Source organism: Gossypium arboreum, chromosome 1 (genome assembly GCF_025698485.1).
Source record: "Gossypium arboreum isolate Shixiya-1 chromosome 1, ASM2569848v2, whole genome shotgun sequence".
NCBI lineage: Eukaryota > Viridiplantae > Streptophyta > Magnoliopsida > Malvales > Malvaceae > Gossypium > Gossypium arboreum.
The window spans coordinates 4,227,968-4,245,197 of record NC_069070.1 but is presented as its reverse complement, the minus strand read 5'-3'; the positions used below and the strand labels follow the sequence as shown (position 1 = coordinate 4,245,197).

At 35.3% G+C, this 17,230-nt stretch overlaps 2 protein-coding genes and 1 long non-coding RNA gene across 4 annotated transcripts; 1 reads left to right on the top strand and 2 right to left on the bottom strand.

Annotated features, from left to right (window-relative positions):
* Nucleotides 1–6,792: 6,792 nt before the first annotated feature.
* LOC108480964 (uncharacterized) lies at nt 6,793–8,090 on the bottom strand. The gene is made up of 3 exons (XM_017784123.2): nt 7,572–8,090; nt 7,234–7,337; nt 6,793–7,130 (listed from the first exon to the last, which is right to left on the bottom strand). Exons 1-3 carry the CDS (start codon nt 8,088–8,090, stop codon nt 6,851–6,853), a joined length of 903 nt encoding a protein of 300 aa, XP_017639612.1. The 3' UTR covers nt 6,793–6,850.
* On the top strand, nt 6,947–8,266 carry LOC128290995 (uncharacterized). The gene is made up of 2 exons (XR_008280777.1): nt 6,947–7,087; nt 7,575–8,266. It is a non-coding gene; the product is annotated as an uncharacterized LOC128290995 (long non-coding RNA).
* Nucleotides 8,267–9,459: 1,193 nt separating this feature from the next.
* LOC108483229 (B3 domain-containing transcription repressor VAL1-like) lies at nt 9,460–16,958 on the bottom strand. 2 transcript variants are annotated; one of them, XM_053026416.1, is made up of 13 exons: nt 16,415–16,958; nt 16,130–16,252; nt 15,474–15,555; nt 15,270–15,386; nt 14,274–14,932; nt 14,056–14,152; nt 13,755–13,929; nt 12,684–12,757; nt 12,269–12,586; nt 12,102–12,151; nt 11,398–11,511; nt 11,156–11,283; nt 9,460–10,779 (listed from the first exon to the last, which is right to left on the bottom strand). In XM_053026416.1, the coding sequence occupies exons 2-13, from the start codon at nt 16,240–16,242 to the stop codon at nt 10,049–10,051; spliced, it is 2,658 nt and encodes an 885-aa protein (XP_052882376.1). In that variant the 5' UTR covers nt 16,243–16,252; nt 16,415–16,958; the 3' UTR covers nt 9,460–10,048. The 2 variants fall into 2 exon arrangements, with proteins under 2 accessions (XP_052882376.1, XP_017642000.1); XM_017786511.2 differs by having other exon boundaries at nt 11,216–11,283; nt 16,415–16,957.
* Nucleotides 16,959–17,230: the final 272 nt, after the last annotated feature.

Here is a 17,230-nt window from a genome sequence, read left to right as displayed (position 1 = left end):
GTAAAAATCATTAAAAATTGTAAAAAATTAATTAGGAGTCATACTATATATTTATGGATTTCTTATTGAGTCTATTTTTAAGAGAAACAAACGGCTTGGTTATTTGAATTCTGTACATGGAGAAATTTGGTTCGTAGTGCACAGGGATCAGAGCAATCGAACCCTGAAACAAGGGAGACTTCAACTAATAAACTGTACTAATTGGCCCAACCAAAAATTATAGAAAAAAATTAGTAAGTAGATATATGAGCCTAGATTCGGGAAAAATTTACAGATTTGGATTTTGAGTTTTTTAACTCGAGATATGATTTTTTTTGCGTCTGTAACGTAGTTGGACAGCTTGTCTAGAAAGTATGATATAAATTGTTTGAATTTGTTTAAGTGCTCAAATAAGTTTAGTAATGCCTCGTGCTCGACTCCAGCGACGGTCTCGGGTAAAGGGGGCGTTACAGCTTCAGTATCTATTAACATGGTAGTGACATTCTGAACACTGTAGGGAAGTTGGCTAGTCACAATAATCAAGATAACAGACTCATACTCTAAGGGTAGCCCATTGAGGATTGCAGTGACATGTTCACGTTCACTGATAATCTCTCCACAGCTGGCAAGATTGTCACAATAGGAATTAATTTTCATCAAGAACTCTTTCATAGTAAGATCCCCCTTGCGTTGTGAATGTAGCACTCGACGATAAAACATCAGTCGATATGTAGTTTTACTTCCATAGAGAGACACAATGGCATTCCAAATTTGAGCACTTGTATCCAAGCCAATAAGACGAGGTAAAACAGATTGACTCACCGAGGACAAAAGCCAAGAAGTAATGGCGCCATCTTGCTGTTCAAACAGAGTGAACTCAACATTTTCTTGAGACACACCATCCTCTCCTATAACTACTTGAGATGGTGGAACAGTACTGAGATCAAGAAACCGTTGAAGCTTGTAAGTTTTAACAGCTAAGAGAACCTGTTGCCGCCATAAAAGATAGTTGGAATCATCAAGGAGAATACTGATTCGTTTGGTGGAGAAGAATCGATTGTCAGCAACACTATCAGCAAGACCGGACGTCGTCATGGGATCAGCAGACTGAACTGCAGACGGACTCGACGAGAGACTCATGAATCAACTACCACCCTAGAAGAACTTGAACCACCGATACCATGTTGAACTATACTAAGGATACTAGAGTTAAAGTAAAAAGAACGATAGAGAAATCCAAGATATTTTATTCATAGCATTAATACATGTATTTATAGATTGGCTGTACAGTCTTAACAAACTAACTGCTAGTTAACTGCTACTAACAACTAACTAACTTTCTTTCAACTACTCTAACAAGCTTCACCCACAATCCTTTTGCAGTTTTTATAACCCCTAAAAATGTACTTTGAGTTTTCCACTTTCGGTGAGCATCTTCGGCATATAGGATTAGATAGCAGTCTCTTAATGCAAAATTTTATTTTGAAGAAAGAATTTTTGTACGAATTTTCCATAAGATGATTTTAATATTTGTTGGGGATGTAATTTTCCATATTCTTTTGTACAAGTTTTTATAAGCACTAGGGAGAGTAGTTTGTAAAGTCCCATCAAGCAATATATTATATTCACTATGCACCGTATAATGCCCAGTATGCTTACCCCTTAAGATAAGCTTCTCTTCCTGATAGTTAATTGGAATAGGGATGCAAAGAACACGGTTTACCTTACCAGGTGAAAAAAAAGGGTGCAAATCTTGATTTATTCATTAATCAAATCTCTCACCCAGTTTAGATTCTTAATCCTTGGTGATTAAATCATGCTGCATCCACTTCTAAGGAGGCTTTTATCTTCCCAAATATAAATGCAGCTACCTGTTCCAACTTTCCACCTCAAACCGAAATTCAGTAAACCCCTCGCACTCTATATGCATTTCCATATCATCGAAGGTTGTGATCCTATCCTTGCTCTCATAAAATTACTATTTGCATAATTTGGCTTTTAGAACATGTTCAACAAGAGAACTAGGATTCACAATCAATTGCTAGCCTTGTTTTCCGAGTAAATTTGCTTAAATCACAAAATCACATGCGCTCATTTTCCTTTACAAGGCAAAAGGTAAACTATAAATACCAATCCATGTTTCTCTTTAGAATTTTGCAACCAATACTAACTAGTAATCACTTCAAGCTCCTTGCAAAAAGAAAACATGTGCGGGCAAATCGATATCACCTGTAAAACTAATTTAATGAACACTTCTTTACCACATTGAGATAACAAATAGGAACTCCAATTATAAATTCTCTTTTCTAACTTATCTCCGAAACTCATAAATGCTATTTTATTATTTTGACCCATCATGATGTGTTAGAATCTGATATCCTTAGTGTAGTATATTCGTCAATTTATATTTGTAATTTTTCGAATAAATTGGTTTAAATAAAATTTCGTTATACAATAAGATCATTTATATATGTCTTTAATGGTTTTTGGATGTAAAGGAAAATATAAGCCAATATTGACCATTGATGATCTAATGTTTAACTAATATTAAGTTGCATTATGTGATCAGATAATAATACGAAAAGATAAATTATATTAGTAGATATTCTAAATAGCCTGTAGTCTAATTGAAATTGAACAGATTGATTGAAAGATTATTATATCATTTATCAAGTCCAATTTGAGAGATGTCTTCTCTTGGGCATCAGAGTGGATGACTCCCAAAAGATAGAGCTATAGATGTCATTGTCTGGACTAACAATACATCAAACAGGATTCAAGTTAAATTTATCCTAAATCCTTTTATGGATTCATTCACTTATGATATTCATAGTGTGACATATCTTAATCCTAAGTGGATGATAGACTATGTATGCATGACTCATATACTTTGATGTAAATGAAAAGCTTGATTTCAAATAAATAAGGAACCAAAAGTTGGTACATTGGGTATATGTCTTTTGCATGATGTAGCATCATTCTGCAATAGTGGAATTCATATCCCAATTAAGGGTAAATGATATCGTCTCATTGGCATTACATGATTAATAAAAAAGAAACATAGTCATGGGCCATTTGTCATAAGTGTAATGACCCGATTTCTTACGGTGCTGAAAAATGCACTTTTGGAACCCAATTATGTAAACCAAGTCAATGAGATCATGAACAGAATGTGATATGAGTCACAAGGCCCAACCTTAGACCCATGGATGTGATGGGCTTTCTTTAACTCAAGACTCAATAATAAGGGAAAAAACCAAAGCAAATTAAGGAAAGATTGAACAAGACTTTTCAAGACTTTGTTACAAAGGTCTTAGAAGGACATACGAGGATAAAAGCAAATCAAGATTCACTTTCTTGTTTTCAAGAAAATCAAGAAATGAAATTTTAGTCCAGTTTTGCTATTTCGGGTGATTTCAAGAATTAAGAAAATCAATGTTTCAAATTTTAGAATTTTTTTATCCAAAAAATTGAACCTTGAAGTTGGTGCACAATGGATTACACGTGCAAGCTTAAATGAGCCAATTTTAGGAGCGAATGGATCACAAGTCCAAGCTCTTGAAAATTGGTTCATTGGGATGTCCACAAGCCCATCATGAAGTTTGGAACATGACTTAGTTGAACATCAAGACAAACTGTTAAAGTGGCCCAATTTGAAAACATTTTAATTTTTCTATTTAATTTTACTTAATTTGTGGACCAACATGTTAATTAGTTAGTTAGTTGATGAGTTGTTATACTTAGTTGACATATTTATCACATTCCTTACATTTAGGAGATTAGTTAAGCGTTAATAGGCTATAAATATAAATAGGGTGTGACTCCATTGTATTCTTTATTCATTGATTATTTAGAAGAGTTAGAAAAATTAGAGTTGTTTTAAGGAGGATGTGAATTCATCTTGTTTCCAATCCATCTTTTCCATCTATCTTTTTCTTTTTTTTTCTTTTGTTTCCTATTTTGTTCTTGTTACTTTGAATCTAATCTTTGATTTTTCTTAATTCCAAGTCTTATTTCAATCAAAAGGGGCGTTCTCCTATCTTTTCTTGCTGTTTGAATTCTTTTGTTACAAAACAATTTGCTTTTGACTTAATTCTTCATTCTACTAAACTATTTTTGTTATTTTGTTTCAGATTTGATTGGAGGTTTCTTTAGAGTCCAAGAACGATTTCTTCTCTTCCAAGAAACCTTATTCTGCTCATTCTTGGACTCATTTTGGCCGTCCCTCCCTTTATTTGTTGTTAGGTTTTCTTTTAATTTGTTTTCATTCAATTTCTAATTTGTTTTTGTTTCTTTTGTTTAGATCTTTGTTTGACAACTTTTTCTTTATCAACAACGACCCAAATCACTCCAAACACTTGGTTACTTATTGTTTTTGATTGATCGAACCTTCTTTTTAGTTTTTCTTGTGATTTCATTTGGGTTTTAGCCTCAGGTCTTCAAATTTGTTTTAATTGTTTGCTTTTACTTAATTGACAGTGTTATTTCGTTTGGAATTCATCAAAAACAAGTATTTTCTTGATTGACTTGGACTCCTTTAAGAACTCTAATTCTTAATTTGGTCTATTTGTGCTGTTATTACTTGATTTTTGTTGTTACCCTTTCAATTTTGACTTGGATTGTTTGCGTTTCAGGTTGAGTTGAACTCCAAGTTTCCTTTCGTTCGTCTAGATCCCTAGATCAAATCTGCAACTTGGACAAACTTGCGATCTTATTCCGCACACGTCCATATTATTTGGTATCAATTTCTTGGGCATTTTGGGTCTTCTTTGAGTTTTTATAAACTAATTTCTAGCAAAACAGGCTTAAAGTAGTTTTTTACCCATATATTTTTCAGTGGGTAAACATTTTCCAGATCATGTGAAATTTTACACACCAATTTTTAGCACGCTATTGGAATATAAAAAAAATCCCACAAAAAAAAAAGATGGAAAAAGTGAAAAAAAACCTCAAAAAATATGAAGAAAATTTTAAAAAAAAATTCTAGATTGAATTTCATGCCAAAACTTTCCAAATCAGATCTATTCTATTTGAGAATGTTCTAATTTAAATTTTGTGGTTTTGGAAATCGGGAACACCTTGAACGAAGTTTGTCAAGTTGCTTAGCGATTTTCAGGTTTCACCAATTTTTATTGATAACATTTTATTGTTTCCTTTAGGTTCTAATACATTTCTGATTGATTGCTTATTAACATTTTTAAAAGACTTAAAAGATTAATTCTTATCTTGTTGAGAATGTAATTTTATTTCTAAGTGCATAACGGTGATGTTTGCTTAATTTTTCTTTCTTTAGTGTTGTGTTTTATTAAGGATTTCACAATGACTCGTGATACTCGTAGTAACAAAGGAAGTGATAATAGTGGTGAAAAGCCACAATCAACAAAAAAATCATGTTGGTTTTGTGACGAATCATGTTGATACTCGTAGTACCATGAAAAATCATGTTGGTTTTGTGACGAATGATACATTCGATACTATACTAGACACAATCAACAAAAAAATATTTTTAATTTAAAATTCAATAGTTTTATAACTTTTATAATATTTTAAAGTTTTTATATGTTTGTATAAAATATTTTTAATAATATTTATGATTGTTTATATCTTTTACAATCTCTTAAGATTTTTATAATTTTTTAAAATATATTTTAATAACTTTTTCATAATTTTTATGATCTTTTATATATATATATATATAATTTTATGATTTTATTAAAAAATAAAGGACTAAATATCGAGTTACTAAATGTTGTCATATGATTAATCCATTAATTTAATTTAATGGTCAACATAATCAAGTACTGAAACCATTAATAGATAGGTATAATCGATTTTTTAATTAACAATAATGATTCAAATGGAGGTGAATTAAATTGAAGTACTAAAATGACTCTCTGATTTTTTTCATTATTAATTTTAATTAAATGAAAATTAAAAGTATGAGCTATAGTTTAGAAGAAAAGTGTAATCTATCCTATAATAATTAAAACAAACTTGTGATAAATAAAATTTAAGGTAGACTCAAAATTGTTAATGATGAAACTTTGTCTTTTCATAAATTAAAATATTATAGAACGTTTTATTAAAAATAAAATTTTATGCTTAGAATTAGAATTATTATATTTTATTAAAATCGTGCAAATTCATCTATCATAATGGCTATAGCGATAAAAGCGATGCGACTGAACATGACCGCAAACACCATTTAAATCCTTGTTTGGTAAAATTGGAAATTTTATTGTTCTCTGATGGGTGTTGAAAATATTGCAAATAAGTGAATATGTATTAGGAAAATTGCCTGTGAGGTACTAAGAGGTGGCCCTTCTGACCCCATGATTGGGAAAAGTAGAGCAAGTAATAATGGTTATGCAGGCTTGCTGTAGTTATTTGAAAAAGATGAATCAATTATTAAAGGAAAAAATGAGTGGGTCACAGCCTGCAAACCAAAGGTAAAAGGTGGTGCTGGAGTTGGAATGAAGCTAGCATTTTACAACACATTTAAGCTATCTTGAATCAGGTAAGACCCCTAATGCAATTGCAGATGGCAACCAGCACATATGTAAAGATAAATGATTCCGTAATTATATCTTTTTGTATAGCTTAGGGTATAAATCAGGAGGGTTTGGCTTCACCTGTAAATAGCTATATTGATTGCACTGTAGTAGGTACAGTTTTGTTTCGTAGCAGTTTCCTGCAAATTCCTTTGGACGGTAAAATACAAAGTAGTTAATGCATAACATCCTATTTCTGATAGGATGGAAAGAATTACGAAACAAAGCAACAATATAACGAAGGCTTAAAGACCAAAAATAATTAGTTCAGCTTTGACCAAATAAATATTCAATAGAGAATAATAGAATAATATAGCAAACTAGATGGGAAGGTGGTGATGAGAATAAGGGGAATAGGCAGGTGAGGTAGCGACAAAAGATGGGGTGCTGCTAGTAGTAGTAGCCATCGTGGTCCTGGTCCCGGTTGGAGTCCTTTGAGGGCTTCTTGACCTTGACATCATGCTCAGGGTCACGGTACTGCGCCCATCTGCTCTCTCCCCGCTTCTCCGAGGCCCTTTCTCTGCCCACTTCAGCTCTGCTTGCTTCACCATACTCGGGTACCTCCAACAGCAGCCCATCTTTCCTGCTCTTTTTATGTACCTATCCAATCACTCATAAAACGTTCTCTCTTATTGTTTGCACATCTATATATTTATATAATTCACTCCAAAACTTAACTCTTCATGGGGAAATGTTATGTTACCTTGGGCTGAATCTTCTTCCCAAACACAGAACGCACTTTCTGCCTTCTGCCATTTCTCCCATCCCAATACATACGCATTGCCTACAGTACACCCTTCCACAAACCTGCATATATATCCTAGCTAGTGGTAATCTTGAATTGTTCAAAAACAGAGATATGTAGCATATATATTTTTGAAATTGGTTTCTAAACTAGAAATTAAAGTTTCTGACAACTTATTGACCATATCCTAACTGCATAAATTCATTAAACATCAGCTTCCAGTCATATAGTGTCTCGGCCATGCAGCCGTTGCTTTTCTTTTGCACAAATTAAATGAAATTAAATATCTTGGTTACCAGGCATCGATGGCGGAAGATGTATATGTAAGTACTGCAGATGGTGCATATGTTGGAGTGAGGAATCCCAGGGCGGCGTCTTTGCCCTCTTTCCGGATAGTTAGATGCCATGCTTATGACGCTTACGTCATCGTAGGACACCCCATGCCTAAACTCCATATGACCCCTGGGACTAGTTCGTTGAGTTTGATCCTTCCAGGCACGATGGTGATCCATTTCCATGTGGGAATCAAAGTTGTCAGTGTCTTGAACATAATGTTTATGGTGATGGTTGGTCCCTTGCAGGCCTCTGCTGAAATCAAGGCTGGGAAGTTTGGTCAAAGATGATCCTAATTGTTTTGTAGTTGGAGTATTGTCTTGCTGAAGGGGATCCATCGCGCTGGTGCTTCTCTTGTTATCAGATGCGCTTGCCTTTTGCTTCATGTCAGCTAGGTCCTGGAAAGTGAGATTAACAGAGTCATCGGGGATCCCCAGATATAGTTGTTCAAGCTCCACTCGGGCCTTGGCCAAATCTCCCATTCTGATGTTGATGATTCTTAATTGCTTCGATGCACAAGGGAGAGAGATTTGTGGGGGAATGAAGTGTTCCAAGTTATTAAGGGGTGAAAGCGCGTTTATTGTAATGTTTCATTGAAGATGGAGACGCGTATGTATATTTAATTTAATAAAATGCATGGCCGGACTTGACGATGTTATACTTTGGCGTGAGGTTCTTCAGCCTCATTATCAAACCACAATTCTCACCAAACTGATCTATCATTTGATTGCAATTATTTTAATGTGGTGTTGGAACCAAGGAAAGCCATATATTATTTGGTTTATGATTCATGGGTTTAGCTTGAGAGATTTAATCTTTTTCATGGTTTCGATGTATGAATTTGCTTCGAGGTTGATTTCTTGACTCAATTTGAGTGAATGAATTTGGTTTAATAATGGTGGAACCAGAGAGGAGACCATTAGCGGCTTTGACAACCCATCTCTATGATTCATTCACAAAGCTACTTATGAAAAACTTCATAACCTAACCTATAATGTATGTGGGAAGATAAAAATGAAGCAGGTGAAGGCCGGACTACATATTCATATAGAGATAAACAAATAAAGATGAAATTATATATTTGTCATGGTTAGAATTAGTGAAGGATTGAAGTAAAGTTAAAAGTAGGGTGTGAGACATACACTATAAACAAATGCATGCACTTGTTGATAAGTAAACGGAAACTTCCCCTCTTAATTACCACTCATGCATGTCGCATTCCATATTTTGGTTTGTTGGATGCAAAAGCTAAGTATAATATTAAATAACACTCAACCTAGTATTATTATATTAAGATGTTTGGTTGTTAAATATTGTGATATTTATTATTTACCATCTGTCTAAAAGCAAATACTATAGCAATTAAAACAAAACCCTTTCGTCTTAGGAATCGGGAAGGAATTACTTATTCCCCTTGTATTTTATTTTATTATTTTCCTTCAGAGTTGAATGCACTTATAGAATTGTAAATAAACAGCTTTTCATCAACAATTCATTTATTAAATTAAATAAATAAATAAAATAAAATTTTGAGGCTTATTTATTAAACGGACCAAATACAAATAAGAATAGTTCAATTCATTTATGTTCATGATTAAGTTTGTTTATATTTGTTTAAAACTCATTTAACAAATCATTTAAAACTTATTTATTGTTCCATTCACATATGTTAATAAAATTATTTTGTTCAATATGATTATTAATATTTATATCTAATTATTTTATATCAAAAAATAATATATATATTTATTTATTGTTTGTTTATTATTCATGAATATATTTGAGAACATGTTAATATTAAACAAATGAGCATAAACACATAATTTTAAATAAACGAAAATAAATCAAAAATTTAAGTTAAGTTTAAATTTCTTAAAAATAAATAAACAAACGCGAAACGCGAATAGAAGCACATGCGTTCAAACCCAATTCATTTACAGCCCTATGCCACTCACCACTCATATCGAAAAAAAACCTTCCCCACCAAAAGAACAGGAAAAGGAGAATAATACAATTCACTGATTAAATTATTCGATCTGCAACAGCCTGGAAAAAGAAGGAATTAAACCAACCGATTACATTTGAATAAATTTAATATGTTATGTTCTGTTTTAGTGAATTCAACTTGTTTCTATCGTTACTTATAAATATAGATGATTGATAAACCAAATCACGGCCACCACCTAGCACCAGCAGAATATATGGATAACAAGACAGCCCGAGCCTTAGCCTGCCATAATAAATGTGGAAAGAAACAGACAGAGACAAAGACAAAGAGGCGCCCCATTTACTTGGTATAAAGGTAACCAGCTTAACAAAGGTTATTGCAGTGTGTGTGTGTTTGAAGATGTGAGGCTAACACCTACAGAACTAATATACCTGTAAAAGGAAAGGAAAAAAAAAAAAAAAAAAAGGAGCAGCAAATCTGCCAAGGACATTTTCATTGAAGACTATTTCTCTCCAAGCTGGGCTCCTTATGCCCTACACGCTCCCATCCTACAGATGCAAGAAACTCTTCATCAGAGAGGGGTCTCTCATTCTCTCTATTAGCTTCTGACTGAAAATGGGACCCAAGGCTACCCTGTTGCTGTTGCTCAGTCTTTAAGCTTTCAATTCCATTTTGCTTAATGTAATTTTTTACTGGCAAGCTGGTAGCTTCAACAAAACTCATCATATTCAATCCTCCTCCAAGTTGCACATCTTCACGAATGGGGTGACAATTCAGGTCTATTTCTCCAGTGCTGGCCTCTGCTACCTCACCTTCAATTCTGCTTCGACTTCCTTCATTTTCTGAATGATCGTTTCTTGTGTCCTTCAGCTCTGTTTCATCCATTTGCTTCTTATTATCCCTTTCGGAAATTTCTGCTTCACGTTCTGATTGGCGTTTCTTCTTCCGTAGCATGAGTGTTTTAAACCGGCGCTTTACTGTCAAGCACACATTACAGGTGCAATTCGCTTTGTGCTTTCCCTTCCCACTTGGAGGCTGAATGCACACAATGCAGGTACAACCAGGACGGTGTCTAGGATGTTTTGTTGTAGCTCCAACTGAAGACTCCCCCACATCACCCATTTTGTCACCTAGAACTGCAGCGCTTGCCAGAGCATCCAAGCCTGTAGGTTCAGGTTCTGGGGCTACCTTAGGGCCTTCTTGAACTTTTGTCTTCTTCAAATCTGGGAAAAGGTTTCAAGTGGTGATAATAGTCAAGAAGTATAATGAAAGTCAAATAGGACACCAACTATAAAGGCTGAAATATATATACACGCAAATATATATGCATATATGTGTGTGCATGTATGAGTGTCTATGTGAGCGCATGGCACATTTATTCATGCCAAATGATGAAAATAATGCAGCACTGTCACACATACACCAAAAAAGATAAAAAAAGCAGTTTGTAGCTAGTCAAGTATCACGGGATACAAAGATATGCATATGTCTACTTGCTCAAGTGTGTGCAAAACTAATGCAGCATTAACACATGAATAAAGGATCATTTACAGAATACAAAACGTTCTGAAACCATCTTCCTGTAAAAAGAAAACCTACTTTGTTTTCCTAAAATTATCCTAAATGTGCCACAGAACCTCCTCTGGAATATTGCCCTACCTGTACCCACTTTGAGAATATTCTCCAGTTCCTTTGGGCTGATCTCCTCTGGTGCAGAACATGCACACCTAGGAACACATTACTCAATCAGCAAAGCATAAACATCTAGACTAAGGTTTCATCCCACAAAATGGTCCCTCAATAGTAGCAATCTCATTTAAAAGTAAAACAAAATGTCGCACCTGCTAGAATCCCAAACATTATCAGAACATGTCCACTTTGAAGGGAGGAGAACATCAACTGGTAACCTTCGCCATTTGGAGCAATCATCGCACTGTGCCCATTGCTCCTGTTCCCTACAGACAATCCTCATATATTCCGGTTAAACAAATATAGAAGAAAAGAAGCTATACAAATATGTTCTTTACCAAATAAGCAGCAATGTGAGACCTTAAAAGTTGTTCCAGCATCTATGGAACTAGAATTCATAGCAAACTGGTATCATTCCAAAAGCAAGAAAAGTTTCAATAATTAAAGTAAATGAAGGAAACTGGAAAGTCAGCAGTTATGTTCAAAAGAGACTGCATAACAAAAGATTTAGAGAGACAACAGATCAGAGCATGAGTATAAAACCAAAGTTTTCCAAACTGAAAGTTTGACCACCCTACAGAAGGATTTTAATGCTTTGAAACATTGTCAGCATTCACAATCAGGAAATAGCTCCAAAACTTAACTTCTGCTAGCAGAAGCAAGACTGCTATAGAACATGTTCAAATAATCTTTTACAGTTCAGACCCTTTTGCAGATGCCCTAACCATAATCTTGCATGACCAATGAACAATGGCAAAACAAAGACAAATACTAGAACCACATTATAACTTCGTCAACTGCCAATTTTTCCAATGACAAATGAGAAAATACAGAGAAATGTGTCATGTAGGCTTACCCAGATGGCCAGGCACCAAATATAGTCCTCTTTCCAAAAACTGGGGGTTCCTAAACAAACAAACAGCATTGATCACAAACTTTAAATAAACATGGTATATATGAATTTGCATCAACAAATCATCACGGCATTGTTATAACAAAAGGAAAAAACTGATTGCTACATACATCATATTCTTCAAATTCATGGTCCTCAATAGTCACAATGCTAGGCCTGGCACTTGGGGGTGGACGAAGCAAGTCCTGTGCTTCTTCCCATGTGAGCCTTAACTCCAACGCATCTACACTATGCATCAGCAACCTCTTACTTTTGGATCCAATATTTCTAGTCTTCTTCTTCTCTGCATTCATTGCTAGTTGATGCCCGGAATTCTCATTTGCCCTGACTCCATGGTTCTCATCTCTACTGCGACTAATATTTCCATCAGGTAAACCAAAATGTTCAGACAGAGCATTTCCAAGAAGATCCTTTCCTCCTTTTGGGGTCTGAAAAAGACCAGAGTAAGCACTCACTGTAGACAAATACTCAATTAAGTTTGAAAATCTTCATAATGATTCCAAAAAGGTTTGCATGGAGCTTGACCTGTGTATCAGAGTTTGCTGCCTTCCGGAACCCCATAACAAGTTTACCCCCAGGATCTATTCGACTAAATGTAACTGCAATGGGAGAAAAAAAATTATTACTAGTAAATAAGAGAAAGAAAACTTTAGGTCTGCAATGCAAGTTGAGTTCCCACTATCATTATAAAGCTATCAGATTATCAAGGAAAGAGGATACATAAATGCACTAAAGATCTCAAAAATTAATAAAATTTCACACAAGGAAGCTGACATATAAAGTGAAACAAACAATCCAAAACCATGGAGCACACAAAAAAATGCAACGCAGGAGGAAAAGAAGAAGCAAGTACTAGTTATGCTCTTCAGTTCTAATGGAAAAGAATTTCACACAACCTTACTGGAGAAATCTAGTGTTTTCTTTTCCTGTTTCACATCATAAATAATTATTACAAAATGAATATAGATGGAGAGCAATGTTATAACTTTCATAGCTATGCATGTACCATGAGGAAAAAATAAAGTTCCTCAACTAGGATGTAATACCTAAAGACATAGAAGGGACATCCAAGCTATTAATTGGAGTCAAGGAAACTAACTCTAGACACAGCATAAAAGCAACAGATTCAGACACCTACAAGAGATTACGGTCCATATAGAGAAACCGAAGTGATGGAGGGGTTTTATCCCTTTAAGAATCATAAAGGGACAGTTCCTAGTCATAGCCCCCACAACTGAGATCCTTTAAAGAAAAAATTATCTTATAACATTTTCAGATAAAGACACATAATAGAAGTGCATAAAGTGATCACTCTTAAGGCTTGAACCATTCTCTTTTTGTTCTCAGATCTCTAACCTAGAGGTATATTTCACCAAGCAAATTGCATTTAAGTTCTAATTCTTGGGGAAGTTGTTTCATTAGACATAGAATTATTCCCACTACAAAACCACTGAGCTATTCTGTACAGAGCACCATTAAAAGGATTCCTTTTCTATCACAATAAAATTATCAATACAAAATCAAATAAGGAACAATAGCATAGATATCAAGCAAGATTATACATCATGCTCTTAGCAGTAAAGTAACAGATTATACCAGTATCGCCTGCTCGTAGTTGCATGGACTGGATACAAGGAGTAACACCCTCCAAAACATACATCCTACTATTGTTATTTGGCCAAAATCTGAACTGAAATGTCCATTCTTTCCCATTTACATCTTGAATCCTTAGAGGAAGGCCTTCTGATTGTGAAATTGGAGGAAAATATGCCTGCATTGATTTCTAGTTCATACAAATGCAATGCCAGGACAAGAATGAAGGGTAGATAGGGGGAATTTGTTGCAGAGGGTGGGGTACAAGGAAAAGGCATGAAAGTGAGTATATTGAAAAACTTACTTCAGCACATGCTTTTGGAAGCACTAATCGACCAATTCGACCAGCATCACTGGCACTGAGAACCTTCTCAAACAGTGGCACAATGGTAGATTTTAAACTTCAAATTTGCAACTTAAGGTGAACAACAAATTTGAACCAACAGAGATAACAAAAACTACATACATAAATCATTCTAGGAAAACCAGAATTTAGAAACTTAAGCTAACAATCATGGATACTCTCCCGATAGTTTCTGTAGCTCTTGGTCAGTAATCCTGGGCCAATACCGAGGAAGTAAATGATTTTTCCCACGTCCCTCAATTGGTGGCCTTGTAATACGTGCCTGAGGAATCATGCCTTTATTCAGTTCTGAACTTGTTGTTAGACCATTTTTAGAGGGTTTGGGCAATATGCGACGAGATTGCTGCCCTTGTTGAAAAGAGGACCATGTTTTGCTTGGTTCTTTTCCATCAGCTAGCCCACCGGAAAAAGGCAGTAAAAAATTGGGATTGGCAGAAGATCCTCCCAAAGACATGCTCAAATAAGGTTGTGGAAGTGAATCCTGAATATCTCTAAAGTCCAAAGCTGGTCTAGCATTGTCTAATTTTGCAAAGTTAGCTGGTCGGACATATGGTTGTGTAGCATTTGAAAACCCAGCACCTACTTTCTCAGTGGGGCATATGACTTCCTCTCCTCTGTGTTGCACAAGAGATGCATTTGCATCACCTCTCTGAGATTGAGGCAAGAGGTTGCATTCATTAGCCTCCATGGATTTGCACAATGGTGCAAGTGTTCTCTCATCAACATGATCACTAACTGCTTTACCTTCAACAGCACTGGATCCAGCATTATTCATTGGCACTGCTCCAACTCCTTCAGGGATTTCATCACCATGTGTCTGCATCACAAAAGGTAAAATAACAGTAGGAAGCAACAAGAACACGACCAATAAATAGTCCAAAGACCAAATTACTTAATGTGCCATTTCAATTGTTAAAATATTGGTTCCTAGATCCTACTTTCCGTGGACTTCGGTGCTACAACTGAGAGCATCACTACAAATGAAGCAAAAGATTAAAAAATAAAAGGCTAGCAGAAGAGCTACGTTGGTGTAAAGAAGCATCAACTTTTTCCCATGATCTCAAACCAGGGTTACCATATATGTTTGACTGAAACGAAAATTCATGTTAAACATCAAACAAAGAAATCAGGTGAGGAGTGACAGAAAAAAGTACCTGAATTCTTTTAACTGAATGAAGTCGGGAGCTCTTTGCGCAGCTCATACACCCAACACCACCATAATCTAGGAGTTCAAGCAGATAATTGGAGGCTATGCACCCACAGTGAAGATGCTGCCATATCAAGTTTAATTACTTAAAAATGATAGACAATTGATTGTTGATTGAACTATAATAAGATCAGCAGGATTATCAGCTTACATTGCCGCATATTCGGCACTCCCTCCAGCCAGATTCCTCCAAGTGGAATGTATCGCAATAGACGCCATCCTCGTAGGCAGAGCTTAAGCACAGAAGTCAGAAGACAAAAAAGGAAAAGAAAAGAGAAAGCATTGAAAATCAATAGAATTAAACAGTTAATACATGAATAAAACAACACTATCGCCTTAATAGTTCAGGAAAAAAAATCTAAGTCTCTATTGGAACTAGAATATCATGCACCAATGCACACCGTCTAAGAGGAGGGGAATTCCATGCAGCTCCTGATCTATTTTAGCAGTATCAGCACTTAATTTAGGTACATTGATGATGCGTATTCTACAGCTTTTCGCAATAATGACTTGAAATTTAGAAGACCACTAATGAAGTGCAGTTTTGAATGGTTGAATGACATATATGTTTTTGAACACCAGATTAAGCGCAAAATCTCACAGGTACTTATACGATCTATAAAATTAATACTTGTTTTGATAAATTTCTGAAAAAAGGGTGAAAGTACCTGTGAGATTTTGAAAAACGTAAAGCAATAAGGGTGATAAAATAAATCCAAAATTGTAGTACTAGTAGCAAGGAAAGCGTTAAATTTGAAACCCAAAACCCAAAATGTGGAACTGATAGAAATGTGAAGATTGGAGTACCCGCAGGGGTAGCAGAGATGAGCAAAACCACCAGATCGCAAAGGCCAACCCTTCTTCCATTCATTGCTGGTAGCAGCTCCACAGGAGGAATTCATGCAAATCTTGGACCCCATCCAGCACAAGCTGCTCAAATCAAAATCAAAAATCAAAATCAAATCCCCTTTCAAAGTCATTCATGAGTCCAATTATAATTTCATCAATGGAACACCCCCATGCACAACATATATCGAATATTTCCAAAAAGAAAAAAAAAAAGCATGATGATAACATTAAAAGGAAGCTGACCTCGCTCAACTCACAACAAATCAGTCATTCAGAGAAGCAACCCACTTCACTTGGAATGAACAAGAAGGAGGAGGAGGAGGAGGTAGTCAACCAGCAAGAAGTGGACGAGTGAATAAAACAAAGAGAAGAGAAGAGAAGAGATGAGAAGCGTAACGGCGGTGGTAGATGTAATTATGCTTTGTTATTGCTATAGTTACTACTACAACTACACATAAATTTAGGATTAAAAAAAAAGGAACCCAAAGAAAACGTGCCTATGTTTATGTTTTGCGAGAGAGAAAAGAGTGAGTGCATGCACGAGCAGCGTCAGAGCATGACACTTGAAGACACACCACACCGCTTAAGCCTTAAAGTTAAAACCCCTTTCAGTTCAACCCAAACCCGAACTAACTCTCTCTCACTCTCTGCCCTTTCTCCTTCTCGGGCACTCATACACTCACCCAGCCGTTTCCTTGGATTCTGTGACCTCTTCTGTCTCTTCTTACATTAATTTCAACTTGGATTGGGCCTGTGGGCTGTGTTTTTTTTACCAATGGGTACGCCCTTTTTCTGTCACTTACCAGCCTCATCAACTTATTTATGTTACTTACGACAATTTTAACTCATGCTTGACTCCCCTTAATTGGATAGTACGTGCATGTGTTGTTGTTATGCATGGTTGTACTGCACATGACATGGCCATATTTAAAAATTAGTCCTTCATTAGGAAATTACTTGCATGTTTGAGTAGCATAGGAACTCTACACTATAAAGTTTTTAAAATATAAAAATGGAAGAATTCTATTCAGCTTCCTCATTACATGTCAAAAATAGGCT

What these genes read in the sequence shown, in the direction of transcription:
- LOC108480964 (XM_017784123.2), bottom strand. Translation starts at nt 8,090, where the DNA reads ATGGGAGATTTGGCCAAGGCCCGAGTGGAGCTTGAACAACTATATCTG. An exon ending in TCTTCCGCCATCGATGCCTG is followed by an intron (nt 7,338 to 7,571) that starts GTAACCAAGATA and finishes ATATATATGCAG; the next exon opens with GTTTGTGGAAGGGTGTACTG. An exon ending in GGAAGAAGATTCAGCCCAAG is followed by an intron (nt 7,131 to 7,233) that starts GTAACATAACAT and finishes GTGATTGGATAG; the next exon opens with GTACATAAAAAGAGCAGGAA.
- LOC108483229 (XM_053026416.1), bottom strand. Translation starts at nt 16,242, where the DNA reads ATGGGGTCCAAGATTTGCATGAATTCCTCCTGTGGAGCTGCTACCAGC. An exon ending in CAGCAAACTCTGATACACAG is followed by an intron (nt 12,587 to 12,683) that starts GTCAAGCTCCAT and finishes GGTCTTTTTCAG; the next exon opens with ACCCCAAAAGGAGGAAAGGA. An exon ending in ATGAATTTGAAGAATATGAT is followed by an intron (nt 12,152 to 12,268) that starts GTATGTAGCAAT and finishes TTGTTTGTTTAG; the next exon opens with GAACCCCCAGTTTTTGGAAA.